At 48.3% G+C, this 15,898-nt stretch overlaps 1 protein-coding gene across 6 annotated transcripts in view; it reads left to right on the top strand.

The window, feature by feature from the left end:
• The window catches only part of Itpr1 (inositol 1,4,5-trisphosphate receptor, type 1), a 296,948-nt gene that overhangs the window by 189,383 nt on the left and 91,667 nt on the right, over positions 1-15,898 (top strand). For 5 of the 6 annotated variants that reach the window (XM_013010462.1, XM_013010458.1, XM_013010461.1 and 2 more), the window contains 2 exons: positions 4,775-4,907; positions 6,581-6,771. The exons of the other annotated variant lie outside the window; for it this stretch is intronic. In XM_013010462.1, coding sequence (XP_012865916.1) covers positions 4,775-4,907; positions 6,581-6,771 — 324 coding nt within the window. The remainder of the gene's footprint in view (positions 1-4,774; positions 4,908-6,580; positions 6,772-15,898) is intronic. 6 annotated transcript variants of the gene reach the window in all.

Raw genomic sequence — 15,898 nt, 5'->3', positions numbered from 1 at the left:
TGTACAACTTCCACACCCTCTGTTGTCATTCAGTGTTCTGTCTGAGCTTTTCTTTTTTAAAAGCCACCAGCTGTTCAGAGTTCCTCAAATTAACAAGGGGTTTGTAATATTTTCCTTTGACAAGGAAATTGGACAAATATGGGCATCCTTGAATAGAATCATAGAAAGGGAAGTAAGTCCTGAGTCAAAGGGGAGACTCTTCATTATGGTGCCAACTACGCATTGCCAAACTGTTTCTAGACAATTGTCTGTAAATAAATAGATACAGACGTATAGCTAGAGCTATCTTCATGCCTGTGCTGGCGTGGTACCCGTTTTGTCCGGAAGATGAGCAGATGCCGCGCTCTCAGAGCCCATCGAGATGCTGCAGCTGTTCCACAGGTTCACATAGACATTTTCTAAAATTATTTTCTTCCAAAGATGCCGTTCAGAGAGGTTACAGTTACATCAGTAAGGTAATGAGTACATTTCTTGTCGGGCATTGTTACCCCTGCCTTTGTTTTTCTCCCACTTTCTCTTCCCTCCCCCATTCCCCCCACATAGCCATTTTTTATGAATGCTTCCCCTTGCCCAGTGGTGTGGCCTGCATCCTGTCTTCACCAAAGTCCTGGGGTTAGCAGGTGAACAGTAACTGTGAAGCCTGCCGCAGTGGAGCGTGGTCATCCAGGTCCGGAGTGACAGCCCGATGCCCTGTATTCCACTCACACGCCTCAGCCTCCATCCCGTCTCCTCATAGAGCAGGGTTTTTTTTCCTGTTCTCTTGCTCTGGTGGAGGAATAAACTTGATGGTTTCTCAGACAGTGACTAGGGATGTTCGCACCTGGGCGGAACTCCGAGCACAGTGCTGCTGTCCCCCATGTCTAGCATCTCGTGTCTCACACACAGCACGTTGACCAAGGGCACGTTGCATTCCTGCGGGCCCCCTCTCTGCCTGCCTCCTAGCCGGATCTGGCAAAGGCACTCGGCCAGCCCCCACGCTCCCAAGCTCCCAAGGAACCCAGTACTGAAAAGTCTTTGGAGTTAGAAATAGGCACAAGTCTCTTTTTGCCAGTTAGTAGCTGTGTGATTGGGGTAAGTTACTGAACCGCTCTGTGCCTCAGTTTCTCCTGCTGTAAAAGTAGGGGTAGCATCCGTCTTCACACTGAGGGATGTCCACAAAGCACTGAGCATGATGACAGGAATCTGATTAGTAGTCACCTGGCAGTTTGAAATGCTCAGGTGATTTTGTAGGCCGCAGGAGCAGGAAAAGGGAGGTATTTAAAGTTAAGATGCTATTTCAGAGCTGACTAAGGTAGGGGAGACTCACTGCCTGAGCCAGATCTTGCCTAAAGCACATGATCTGTAAGTGACTGGAAGCTGGGGAAAAGAAAAGGTCACTTCCCCCTCTCCCTTGTGTGCTGATGACAACATTACCCCTTCTGTCCCTTGCTCAACACATGCCTGCATTCTCACACACACACTTCTGCCCTGAGCCGAGCTGAGAGAGTTAATTGGAACCAATGGAAATCTTTAGCCAGGAGGCAAGGTGGGAGCTCACTTTCTCTGGTCCCTGTCACTCACCTACCAATTGTCACTGTCTGAATGTGACATCTATTAATAATGAAACTTTATTTGACTTTTCCTTTTCTCAGTCTTAGACAACAATAGGTTTTGAGTCTCTTACGAAAGAGACAGGTGTCTTACAGTTGTTTACATATTGTAAGTGTAAACTGCTTGCGGGGAGGGGCAGAGGTTGGTGATAAGGTGGCTTTATTTTTAAAAATTAAAACAAAACAAAAGGCCTGGCCAAATGTAAAAGCTGAGACTTTGACAAGTGACATTATTTAGGAAGTCGTTTTTTTCCCTTTCTCTGCAATCAGATTTCTCAGCCTGGTACATTGTGAACAGCTTAGTGTTGTTGAGTAATTTATGTCAAGATGATTAGGAAGGCTTTTCTCTGCAGATTTTAATTTTTCTTAAATTAAACTAGTGCTTAAAAAAAAACAGAATTTTCCTTGAACCCGATTTTTCATACTAGGGATTTACATAACTTCTCAATAATGCCTATTCATTTCCTCTTCCTGTCCCCTTCCACCTAAAATTCTTGGTCTTTATTCTTCAAAATAACCAGGAAACTCATTTGTTATTTAAGAAAACCCCAAACAAATCTCACTTGCTATGAGTTGTTGTTGTTATTGTTTTCCATCTTAAAAATTTTTGGGAGGGTGGCAGAGCAAGCAGTGCCCCAAACCACATTAGTGAGAGAGGGGGAAAGTCGGTCTCCTGTAATGAGCACATTTCATGATATTCTCTTATGGGGGAAAATGTACCATTTGATGCATCTGTTGCCATAGTAACTGCTGGGTTTTTGTGGTTTGTTTCTTCCCTCCCCTGCCCCCCCCCCCAGTTGAAGGAGAGGCAGAATGGTGATTTGTGATTTTCCTGTATCTTCAGCTGCTTTAATGTGAGCTTCCTGTTTGGGGTGGGAGGTTCCCAGTGCTGCTTTGGTTACCTCCTGCCTGCTGATTGCTCACTGACCAGGGAGGGGTCTCGCTGTTTACCCTCAAAACCACTAGAAGGAGAAAGAACAGCCGCCAGCCGGAGGTGAAATGTCCAGGAGGCGCGCTTGCTTGTTGTCTGGTTCACCACAGACTCCTTTGACTTGGTCCATTTAGCCCCATGGTCTGCAGCCTCGGTGGCTGCCTGGGGTACCTGCTCACGTGGATAACAGTTTGCATCGGGCCTCCTGCCTCTCACACAAACCACACCCAGTCCCCGGCTCAGGAGCGTTTGCTCCTAGCCATCTCTCCTGTCTGCATTCTTACTCAAACTAAATCAAATAGATGCAACGTGATATCTGAAAAGGGAAATCACGTTTAATCTACACTATTCCACACAGAGATAACTTATCCTTACCTGGTTTTGTTGTCACTTGTCTTTCTTAACTGCACCTTTAAATTAAAGTCAGCCATCTAAGACCCCAGTGTCCCAGGGACTGCTTTGGAGAATGGTAATGTGTTCGTACCGAGCCCGGGCCTCACTGGTCAAACCCATCATGGGGTTTTCTAAGCCATGAATGAACCTTGTACTGAAACTTTCCCTTACCAACAAGCAGTTCATTTGAAAAAGAAGAAGGAAAAGAAAAACACTTAAAATACTATATGTAACTTTCTTCTTGCGATTTTGAATTCCCGGTTGGGCTAGGTGGGAAATGGGTTTCATGAGCTGAGGATAGGCGTGCTCTCCTGACAGTGCTGGAGACATGTGCGGGTGGAATGCAAAAGGGAAAATGGATTTGGTTTTCATTCTCTGCACATGTGTTTAAGTCTTCGTTATTTTCCCTTCTCACCTGTTTGCCTCATTCTATTTTTGTCCCTGGGCATTCTGTGGTTAGCATCATGAATTAATGAAGGAGATAAACCTGGCAGTGTAGCCCTGCGACTTTAAATGATTTGGGCAATTGACAGGATTCCAGAGTTTTCTAGTCTTTTCCTTTCTCTCCCGGTTCCTTCCCTTCCTCGGTCTCTCAGGACCTCCCTCCCTCTCCGCCTGTCCCCTCCCCCCCCCCAACTTGTTTTGCAAAAACCTCACCGAAATCTCCAGACATATTTATTCTCAGAGTTTATTAACAAATCACTTTTAAGTTCCACGGAGTCAAGTTGCTGGGCTCTTCAGAAGAACTCTCGAGTGTCTATTTTAGAGACCTGCTAGATTTCAACACCTCTGTCTGCTAGACTTCTCACTTCCTTTCTCTCCATGATGCACCGGAGGAACTCCGTGCCTTGTCCCTAGAACAAACAAACAGCAGAAGTTTCAGGGGAAATTCATCAAGACTGTACTTTTAGAAATGCACAGATTAGAAAGGGATCCGAGAGTCCTTTGGGAGCCTGGTGGAAATGTGATAGAGGAAGAAATCATATTTCTGTGTGCTGGCTTGCCAATACATCTCTTAAAACAGCACACAAATCACTTTCTTGGTTAGAATTATAAGAAAGGGGTACTGCGTCCTCTATCCAGGATTGCTTTTTATGTATATAGGTTTTAATTTTTTCATTCTTCCAAAGTTGATGGACGTACAGAGGGAGTTAGAAGCCCTGTTCAAAACAGCTTCACCCACTAGCATCGCATGCCCTTTCTGTCTCATTGACACCGCCTACTCCTTCACCCATAGTATTTGAAGAGCAGATTCCAGGCATGATGTCATTTCATCCATGATTCTTACTTCCGATTAACGTATTTGATATCTTCCACTGATTTTATTTCCTGGAGCACTATTTTACCATTGGCTCATGGATCATCTTTGTAAGAAAGGCTTAATTTTTGACTTACTGTTTCATTATATCCACATACCTTCTCTTAGGCTGATATATTGATCTTTTGGGGACCTTGGGAATAAATCCAAGTGCTTAGAGTAACAATTTTAAACTGTCATGTGGAAGCTGGCCTGTAAACTCCTCAGATTATCCAGTCTATCAGCTTAGCCCAAAGAGCCTTTTGTTTTTGTTATTACTTTTTAGAGTTCCCGCTTCAGAGAGTGAATATTCTAGATTGCCACCATTAAACAAACAAAAAACCATGATCTGTTTTCCTGAGAAAATATTAAAGTTGACTTTAGAGTTTCAAAATGCTTTTTTTTTTAATCACTGAGTTTTGTCTTGTTTTGTTTTTTTCCACTGAGCACTGAATGAAATGGAACCAATTTGTACCTGAATATTCCCAGGTTTCTTTCGTTTAATATTGGCGGCTTCGTTGTGTTAAATTCAGAACCTGATTTCATTATCCTGTTTGAATTAAGGGTGAGGCGCTCAGACAAATTCTGGTCAACCGTTACTATGGAAACATCAGACCTTCGGGAAGACGAGAGAGCCTTACCAGCCTTGGCAATGGCCCCCTGTCACCAGGAGGACCCAGCAAGCCTGGGGGAGGAGGTAGGCTGTGTGCTGCGCATGAGCTTCGAGTGTGAATTGGGCAGTCACGTGAGAGCTGCGTGCTTCCGGGTGGCTGGAACTTAGATTATGTGTGTTGCAAGTATGTGTCCTTTTTTAGCAACTTGTTTTCTTTGGTCTACTATCAAACTGATGTCTAAACACATTTCCTTGCAAAACAGGAATTTCCCCACAACTCTATTGTGGCTAAGTCTTTCTGCCCCTCTTCTCCATGCAGAAACTCTCTTGGTGATAGCTGACTAATTTCAAGGAACTGGATTTTATTGCACATTTCTCTGTGGTCATTAGGACTCCGGTTTCCCATAGAATGATGAGGTGAGGGTATTGGCAGCCAGGATGGTGAAAGCTATCATTTATGATGATCTGCTGAGCACCAAAGGGCTTATTAGCATTCTTTGCCTCATTTGGTCTTCCAGGACCCATTGTCATGATTGGTAGGTAGACATTGCCGTTATCTGAGCTTACCAGACGGGTGGGAACTTGGAGTGACTGCTTTATAACCGGAGTCATTTAATTAGAATACCTGTGCTCTGTGCATCTCCAAAAAAAAAAAAGGCAATCATATGTAGAAGTTCTTAAATGTTCATCCTTAAAGGTGTTCCAAATTATTTTAGACACAATGACAGGCGATAGTTGCAAAACCATTGGACTCCGTGGAGGATCTTCCCACGTTGGTTCAGTATTGAAGCACAGTGGCAGTTGTCTGATGCAGGGGCCGCAGGAACACCCTCAGCATTTGAACTGAGCATGTTAGAAGAGGACTGATAGTTGTTTACCTTGTGAAATGGATCAGCCCGTTTCTCTGTGTGCTGTGGTATGTCAGTGAATGCCACTGACAGTACAAGGTAGTTCTTACATAGTAACTTAACATCCTACTAACTGGCATGGTACTCTCCTTCAGCATATTCATCTCAGCTGAACATCTCTAAACGTGAGGACTTTTTTTTTTTTCATTTTCCCTAACGCGAGCTCTTGGCTTTGTACCAAGAGTAAATATTTATTGACTGAATATTTGTTCAATCAATGAATGAAGAAATGAATGGACAAATGAATCATGTGGAAGTGAGGCAATAGGTTTACTAGAGGATAGGTTTACTAGTTCTTGATCATTCTGCTCAGGTCATTGCATTTTACTATAAGAGAAAGTCTTGGCTGGGTGGCTATGGATCACTTAGTGAATGTGCCCAAGTTTTTACCACCATCTCTTGGTACTTACAGGCCAGGAAGTCGTGGACATGCGTCTTTATGTCTTGATGCTAATTCACTTCACTCTCCTTGTAGTTTCTTTTGTTTATTTTTGTGCTGGTGCTCAAGGTCTAGGCGCCGTCCCTGAGCCTTTTTGGCTCAAGGCTAGCACTCTACCACTTGAGCCACAGCTCCATTTCCAATTGTTTTGGTAGTTCATTAGAGATAAGAGGCTCACAAACTTTTCCTGCCTGGGCAGGCTTTGAACTCTAATCCTCAGATCTCAGCCACCTGAGTAGGCAGGATCACAGGCATGAGCCACCAGCACCCAAATTCTTGTGGGTTTTTAGAGGGTTGAAAGAGTTAATACAGATAAAGCGTTTAGTGCATAAAGTGTTGGTGTGTAGTGAGTATGCAAAAATGCTGGTTTCCATCATGCTCCGTATTAGAACAGCGCTCTGTGTTCCTAGGTGGAGGCTCTGGATCCGGCTCTATGAGTAGAGGTGAGATGAGCCTGGCAGAGGTTCAGTGCCACCTCGACAAAGAAGGGGCCTCCAACCTGGTGATAGACCTCATCATGAATGCGTCCAGCGACCGCGTGTTCCACGAGAGCATCCTCCTGGCCATCGCCCTGCTGGAGGGAGGCAACACCACCATCCAGGTAGGAATGCGGCTGGGCAGCCGGAGCGGCGTCTCTGTTCTCGGACCCTGATCTCCAGGAGGGGCGAGGACTTGTGTGAGAGAAGGCTCGCAGTAATGCCTCCTTGCCATGATGACTCTGCCATCTCGGACACGGCTCCCAAACACGAGTTGTGGGGTTTTTTTGTTTGTTTGTTTTTTGGTCGGTCGTGGGGCTTGAACTCTGGGCTTGGTCGCTGTCCCTTTGGCTCAAGGCTAGGGCTCTATCACTTGAGCCACAGTACCACTTCCAGCTTTTTTCTGCTTATGTGGTGCTGAGGAATCAAACCCAGGGCCTCATGCATGCAAGGCAAGCACTCCACCTCTGAGCCACCTTCCTAGCCCCTGTTTATAGTTTTTATCCAAAAATATGGAGGATCTCATCATCAGATGAGCAGAAGAGACTTGGATTGTGTGTGGTACTTAGAAGATTTAATGTGTGTGTGTGTGTGTGTGTGTGTGTGTGCGTGCGCGCGTGCGTGTGTGTGTGTGCACGCATGCTAGTCTTGAGGCTTGAACCCAGGGCCTGGGTGCTGTCTTTAAGCTTTGATGCTCAAGGCTAGTGCTCTACCACTTGAGCCAGAGCTCTGCTTCCAGCTTTTGGTGGTTAATTAAATAGGAGTCTTATGGACATTATTGCATAGGATTGAATCCTTAGATCTCACTCTCTTGAGTAGCTAGGATTACAGGCTTGAACCACCAACAGAAGATTTAAGTTTTGTAACTGTAGAATCTCAACTATCATTAACTACCTTTTATAAATAATTATATATAAATAATAAAACTTGAAAGAATTCACTTTTTTTTTTAAGGTAAGAGTCTTACTATGTTGCCCAGACTGGCCCTGACCTCTGCTCTTAAACTATCCTTCTGGCTGGGAAGGTGACTCAGTGGTAGAGCACTTGCCTTGCATGCTTGAGGCCCTGGGTTCGATTTCTCAGCACCACATAAGCAAAAAGAAAAAAGCCGGAAGTGGCGCTGTGGCTCAAGTGGTAGAGCACTAGCCTTGAGCTGAAGAGCTGAGGACAGCGCCCAGGCCCAGAGTTCAGGCCCCACGACCAGACCCAAAAAACAAAAAAAAAAAAACTATCCTTCTGGCTCAGCTTTCTGAGTAGTTGGGAGACTTACAAGCTTACACCACTGCGTTAGATTAGCAATACCATTTAAAATGATTTCTTTAAAGATTTGTTTTTTAACCATCTCTATGCACCCTTCCATCTTGGTTAGCTCACTTAATGAGGTTTTCTGGGTGAGGGAGGGCTGTCTGTGAGTACGTGTACATGCATGCATTTCCATCAAATAAAATTCACAGAACAGGCTCTTTACCATTATGTGCCTATTTGAGCTGACATATTCTTGGCCTTGAAGTGCAGAGTTGGGATCGCTGAAGGCTTTGGTTCTTTGTGAAGCATCACAGAAGGGCGTTGCTTCCTGTGGGTAGATGCCACCTGAGCCAGGACACCTGGCTTGGCACATGGAGCACAGGTTGCATTTCAGCCACCACTCACTCTCTTCAGCCGGGTTCCCTGTGTCTTGCACATCTGGCAGCGGTGCTCTTTCTTCTCACCCTTCGGTCTCCACTTACCCAGTGCTCACACTTCTGAAGATCACGAGTATGCATCACAGTTAACTGCGGACTCTGACTCTGACTTAGCTATATTGTGCCAATGGCAAAGACTACTACTTGTCTGCTGGTCGTGGGCACACGAGCCGTCACAGGTTGGGACTGTAGTTGGGTGTTGTCTGATTGTGAAAGTATCTGGATCCTGTGGTCCTGTACACACACACACACACACACACACACACACACTCACTCACTCACACTCCCTCATCTGTGCTTCTGATGGATGTCTGGGCTCAGGAACCATTGCTAAAATGCTGCTTGTCTTTCAACTGCATGTTTTCCTGTGACTACATCAGCTGATCTGAATAGAGTGCTTTTTGTGGGCCTGCTGCTTTACTAGGGAGCCCCCAGGGCAGGGAGGTTCTAGGCGAGTAAGTCCATGGGAATGTTCTCCAGGCAAGTGTGGAAAATGAGTGCAGTCAGTCTGGTGTGTATGCACTGAATCGCTGATCACCTCTTCTGTTTTCATATTAATTCCAGTGCCTTTTAAATAAATAAAATGGTATTGATAGCAGGATGTTATTTTTTTTTTTTGGCTGCTGGCCACGTAAGAAACTAAGTCATTCTGTCCTTCTTGTTGTTGGCGTTGTGTTTTTTTTCTTTCCTTTGTTTTGTTTTTTAAGCTTTCCTATTTTGAGAAATCCCAAGAACTGAATAGCTGCCAAGTATGCCAGCATACGCATGCGTGTACGGAGGAAGCTGTACCTCAGTAATAATGTTTAGCTGCGGGAGCCACCTATGGGGAAGTAGCTGTGCCACTGTGTGGAGGTAACCAGTACCATGTCCTCTGAAGGATGGGCGTGGGTCGCTCTGGAAGGGAAGACCAGGGCAGGCACAGACGTTGTCCTCACAGACGGGTGAGGCCTCTGAGGCGAGGGGGGTTGCGTGGTGGAGCGCAGGGGCTGATGGGAGTCAGGGTGGTGTGTGGTAGCAGTCCAGCCCTGAGGGGCCTCACAGGTTAAGGTTGTAAAGTGGACAACATAGGACGGATAAACTAGGGGAAGCCAGGTCGAGAGGAGGTAGTCAGGAATCAAACAGTAACTGCCTGTAGTCTTAAACACTGAAGGCCAACCTGGGCTGCCTACCGAGTTCAAGGCCAGCCTGGTTCATTTGCTTCACTGCAAATGAACTCTCTCTCTGCATTCCTCGTACCATCCTGGTGTATGCCTTAAACATGCATAGTTAACTTTACCCTTAAAACAAGTTAACTAGCTGGGCACTGGTGGCTTATGCCTATAATCCTAGCTACTCAGGAAGCTGAGTTCTAAGGTTCATGGTTCAAAGCCAGCTTGGGCAGGAAAGTCTATGAGACTCTCATCTCCAATGAACCACCAGAAAACTGGAAGTGGTGCTGTGGCTCAAGTGGTAGAGCGCTCACCTTGAGTTAAAGAGTTGAGAGACAGTGTCCAGGCCCAGAGTTCAAGCTCCACAACTGACAAAAACAAAACAAAATGTTAACTAGCAGAACTTTAGGGCAGAGGGCGTAAGAGCTTGAACTAATGAGACCATAACTAGAGAGCCCTCGGGGAGACTTGCTTGAACGTGACGGTCACGTTCCACTCACTGTACCCGTGCTTACACACCAAGCCGCACACTTACAGAGGATGTGCCCTGCTGTGTGATAGCTCCATAAGAAGAGAGAAAATGCTGGGCTGGGAAGGTGGCTCAGTGGTAGAGCGCTTGCCTTGCATGCATGAGACCCTGGGTTCGATTCCTCAGCACCACATAAGCAAAAGAAAAAAGCCGGAAGTGGCGCTGTGGCTCAAGTGGTAGAGTGCTAGCCTTGAGCTGAAGAGCTGAGGGACAGCACCCAGGCCCAGAGTTCAGGCCCCACAATGACGAGAGAGAGAGAGAGAGAGAGAGAGAGAGAGAGAGAACGCAAGGGACGAACTGAGGACCATACTGGGACTGAAGGAGAGGGAAAAAGCAGAGGGTTTGGAACAGGTCTGGCCCCTGGGCCCACGAGGACTGGAATGTGGAAGCCAGCTGCCCAGCCCCATTCACCGAAGGCTTCCCGCCCCAGAGATGAGCACATGTCTGAGGCAGGAATACAGAAGGCTGGGGCGGCGGGCGGGGCTGAGCGCCAGGGCCGGGCTGGACGGGGAGCTGGAGCCCGGGGCTCTGGCGAGACTCTGTGTTTGTCACAGCGTGCCCCGATGGGATGGCAAGGCACACAGAAGCTGTTTTTCCCACCGCGTTCTTTATCTTGTACAGTAATTATGAATATTAGTTCCATGTTTTCACACATTTGTGACTCATATGCCTGCATTCCACATGAAATGCCATGAGCTCAGCTGCTCGTGGGGCGGAGCCACTTCCTCTCCAGAGAGCTGGGGTGCTCACGCTGGGGAGGGGGGTCCTGGATGTGGTGGCCTCTGGTCCACCACAGAATGGAAGACCTCCCTCTCCCACCCCCATCTCTTTTGTGACTTCTGAAGGCCATGCCGGAGGCCTGCGGTTCCAGAAGAAACTTCCAGCTCAGAGATGACTTGTGAGATTCCCCTTGGCCCCGAGCTTCTCTTTTCTCTGGAGACAGTGATGCACAATTTGCGTGGTGTCCAGGGCCGATCAAGGACAGGACCCCTGGAGCCCCGGGGGAGGGCGATTCAGAGCTGCATCTCCTGTGGACAAGTTGAATTGCACGTGGTAAATGACTGGCTGGGCGGTGCGCCTGGCCGCAGTGGTGGCCGGCAGCTATGGCCGAGACTCTGTCATCCACGCCACACAGGGCCACTGCGGCTGGAACTCTCTGCCCGCCGCCTCTTCCTGTGCAGCGGGCTACCTCCTCTTACAACGGTATATTGACTATGAGGCAGAGGCAAAACAGCCCTCATGGTTAGCATCCAGTAGCAGGATTCAGTGCTTCATACCTAAGAAATGACACCTGCTTTCCCGTCCAGTTTTGTGTGATACTAGGGAATGTATCCTTGGGCTTCTTTCCTGTGTCTGTCAAGTGTGAGGTATATATATATATATATATATATATATATATACACACACACACACATACATACATACATATACATATGTACATGTCCAAATTAGCCATTTCTGAAATTTGCTCTGACTTATGAATATAATTCCTTCTAGTAATGGTGACTGGAGTAATAAACCATAGTTTATCTATACAGTGGAATACTACAAGGCAGTGAAAAATGGGTAAACTATCAATAAATGCAGTCACTTGGATGTGTATCAAAAGCAATATACTGAGTGAAGTCAGTCACAAATAGTGACATATACTTCATGATTTTATTGATACAATACTTGAAAGAGACAAAAGACTTAATATTCACCAGGACTAGGAGTGAGGGAAGAATTTGGTTATAACACAGTAGTATAAGTGATGAAAGCATTGTGTATTTTGCTTCATATAGAGGTATGAAGAGTCACACAACTCAACACCAAATGAGTCAATTTTACTCTCTCTTACTATATGTGTGTGTATACACATATACATATATAGGTGTATATATACATATGTATAGTATGTGTGTGCACATGTGAATGTGCCCATCCTGAGGCTCAAGCTCGGGGCCTGGGTACTAACTCTGAACTTCCTTTGCTCAAGGCCAGTACTCTACCACTTAAATACAGTTCCACTTCCAGCTTTTTTTTTTTCTTCTTGGTAGGTTAGTGGCGATAAGAGTCTCATGGACTTTTCTCCCCAGGCTGACTTTGAACTATGATCCTCAGACTTCAGCTTCCTGAGTAGTTAGGATGACAGGCATGAGCCACCGGCATCTGGCTCCTATATGGTAATTTTCGAAATTAACAAAGTAGAAAACACAGGAGGTGATGGTGACAGCTGGCATTCATCAGTGGCTGTGTGTGTTGGCCATTGGCTTCTCATACCTCATCTCATTTAATCTCACCGCTCCCCACCACAGGTGGAAATGTCAGAATTAGTCCTTTGGCAGATGAAGAAAGTAAAACATTTAATAGCACCGGTGAGGTTTGAGCTGAGCATCTTGGTGTACCCCAAACTCCTCCCTGCCCTGATTAGCTCTTTCTGCAGAGTGGTCTGAGAGAGTGGCGGGTGCTTTAGCAAGGCAGCCGACTTGGCAGGGGTGGGTGAGCGATGAGCTCCCATCCGCAGCGCTCAGGAGAGCAGCTTAGCTTGATTTTGCTTGGTGGCTTTCCACTCAAGGAGCCCTTTCCCTCCAGGCCTCTCATGAGCGCTCCCCGTTGTCCCGGGAGGTGTGCTAGCCGTGCTCTACCCCTGTTGCAGGGAGGAAAAGGCTATGTGTAACAGCTACAGAACTAGACAGACCACTGTGAAACACAGCGAGACCCTGTCCCTCTGGGGCTCTCTGCAAAGCTCAGGGCATTGCTTCCCAGCCTGCAGGCGAGGCTGGGTCTGCTGTCTTCAAGGGCTTAGCTGGACTGGTGTGGCTAAGATGGCCACTTTTTTGGAGAGCCGTGGCCATGCTGGTCCTCGGGCAGAAGCTCAGCAGGTGCTCCAGATGAGAGTGCTCTGGATGCTCCCTGTGGTTGGGGCTTCCTTAGAGCATGATGGTTGCGTTCTGAGAATAGCGGCCCAAAAAACAGAAGCAGAAGCTGCCTGTTCTTTCAAAGCCCAGACTCTGGATTGTGACGCTGTCACCTTCTGTTTGCCACACGGCCAGTCCCCTTTGAAAGGGAGGTGTGAGTTCTTGCCTTCCCTCGTGGGGAGGGCGTGTGGAGGAGAGGACAGTGGGAATGGCTGGGGTTTGCCTCGGGAGCTGGTTCCCCACGGTCACAGACCCACGGTGGGCCGTGGCGCGCGTGAGCTGCACACTGCGCAGAAAAGAGGACCGCCCTGGTCTGGGCAGCCGAGGGCTTCCGTTTTCCTTGAGGTTCGGTCTCTTCTTGGCACGCGTGTTGACACATGGCCGCCCCCTGTTCGATGGTGTGTGGAAATTCGGTCCTGTCTTACAGACCAGGTCGCCGGGGATGGCAGCTCTCCAGAAATCTGAAATGACCTTACCCAGAACCTGCAGGATTCAATTCGTGGGAAACCAAACATGAGAAGAGAGCAGCGCTTCCCAGGCTCCCTGCGTGGGGAGGGCGCACTGGGCTCTGCTGTAGCCCCGTCCCCCGCGCCTAACTCACCCAAAGCCAAACTCAGGCCATTTTCCGGTCCTACATAATGGGCTTCTGGGGAGCGTGCCCCCAAGACTTCTAGAATGTTCTGCCCCTGCCCTAACTTCTTCACCGATGGTGCTATCCAAGAATGGATCTTACCTCCACCATGTTGCCCAGTGCCCCCACCCCCACCCCAGGAGCTCGGGTTTCATGGGGAGCCGTCTGACCGCGTCACACCCACCCGTGAGTTCTGTGTAGATGGATGACATGTTGTCTTGAAGAGTGCTTCCTGCTTCTTTGTCCCCCCCGCCTTGTGCCACCCCCTTTCTGCCAACCCTCAGGGCTGGGGGGGGGGGAGGGAAATTTCCTCTCAGCTTGGTGTTTTGTAGCGAGTGGGAGCCTATAAAATAAGCATTTGCTTATGAATTAATTTTTGGCAGACACAGAGCTCAGCAAATCTCACAGCACTTTATATCCGTCCTTCCAGCCCTTGCCAATTCCTGTGTTCCTTCCTCCTAAGATGCTCCCGCCAGCACCCGGGGAAGTTCCCCCCACTTCTTCCTCTTCCCCCACGAGGATGACGGCGCGGCCCTTACCTGCGCTGGGAAGGAGGGGAGTCTGTCTTTGGATATACATTGCTTTTGTTTTGTTTTGTTTTGTTTTTAAAGAAAATACAGCTGTTTTAGGCTCTGCGTGCCAATGTGATGCAGAGGCATTCACAGCCTTTTATTTTGGTGAAGCTCTGGCGCTCTTGGCTTCAGTTGCCGCGGCACAGGGAATGTGATGCTCCGAACGGCTGTCCGCAGCGCTTCCCTGCCAAGGGCTAGTCTGCAGACACACCCAGAAAGACTTTTCCTTCCTGCACGTACGCAGCTCAAGATGGAAAAATTCGAGAGGAACTTTGTCCAGAAACTAGCCCCAAACGTTCAGCTGAGAGAGGGATCCCCAGTTCCTGGGGCCTCCCCACTCCCCCACGACTCTCCTCCTTTAGAACTGAGTGGCCTACACATTGGCTGCCCGAAGAATTGAGCCCCAGGAGCCAGTCTCAGCTCTACCATCTCAGTCAGGCTCCCCCCTTCCAGAAAGAATCACCGCAGAGCAGTGTGGGAGGAAGACGTGGCTTTGGCTGCCTCTGGCCCCCAGCTACTAAGAGAGATGGGGGTGGAAAGGGCAGTGCGCCCCAGCCTCGGCAGGCCAGCTTGCGAGGGGCTCGGCGTCGGTGTGACAGGGCGGTCACCCTGAGGAGGAGGAAAAGATGGGTGTGCGAGCGAGTTACGTAAATGGGTGTTGTTTTTGGCAGGCAAGTCAGAAATGAGTCACTTGTGAGTGGTGTTTTCTAACCTCAGCTTTTATCCATGTGGGAAAAGAGCTAGCCAACCCGAGTCAGGGACAGCTCTCCCCCGGCCCCCACAATCAGGGAGCTCTGGAGTGGTTGACATTAAAGAAAGCTGGGGACAGCTAGCCCTCGCCAGCAAGCCGACTTCCCGGGAGACTCTGCTGGTCCGCTGAAAGCCAGGAGGGGTGCGAACGGGGAAGTGGCCCCATCTTGGCCAGTGGGTGATCTTGCCTTTGAAACGCTCACATGGAAAATGAGGGTTAGCAAAACCCAGTCCCTTCCTGAGGAGCTAAGGGGATTACACAAAGAACAGCGCGGTGGAGCCCATGGCCGGCCGGGGCCATGCTGCCGAATGGCTGCTCTCGGGCAGCCTTTGCGGAGTGGAGAAGGCTGGGGTTTGAACCTTGCCTCTGGGCACCTGGTGGCTCACCTAGAGAGCGGGCTATGGCAGGTGCTACCTCCCAGGGCTTGTGGGATGGGTCAAAGGTCTCAAGATGGAGCAAGGGAGGAGGACTTCTTTTAATTGATTCGTAAAATTTTGGCTGTCTAAAGGCACGCTTCATTTTACTAAGGTGGTTTGCTGCCAAAAATTCTACTCTGCTCGGTGGGTTTTTCTTTTTGTTTTGTTTTGTTGGATGTGGTTTTTCTTCCAGATTTCTGTTGTCTCACTCTGTTTACTTCTGCCCCTCTTGGTACGCATGTACTTAAATTGAGTTTAAAGACCCAGGAGGTTAGGAGAGGGGGTTGCCTGCTGTGAGGGATTTGCACCGCAGTCATGCTGGCAGTCAGATGGCAGGAGGGCAGCCCAGCCCCTTCTCTTCCCCAGGCTCATTGGCCCAGCCATTCTCCACTAAGGATGACCCCAGCAAACTGGACCCTTCACAGCGATTGCTGTCATTTCAGGTCTGGAGATAGAAACTCAACATTCAAATGTGAGTGGCCCCCACGCGTGGGGTACCTTAGACTGGAACAGACTCTGCCATGAAGGACAACCTGCACAGCTCTGTTCCAGTTGTCTCTAGTTTGCCGCTCAGGACGGTGAACACTAAGCAATGCACTGACCCACAAGCGCTCACTTTTGCA

Source organism: Dipodomys ordii, unplaced genomic scaffold, assembly GCF_000151885.1.
Source record: "Dipodomys ordii isolate 6190 unplaced genomic scaffold, Dord_2.0 Scaffold12, whole genome shotgun sequence".
NCBI classification, from domain to species: domain Eukaryota; kingdom Metazoa; phylum Chordata; class Mammalia; order Rodentia; family Heteromyidae; genus Dipodomys; species Dipodomys ordii.
The sequence above is the reverse complement of the archived record's forward strand: the minus strand, read 5'-3'. Positions and strand labels throughout refer to the sequence as shown.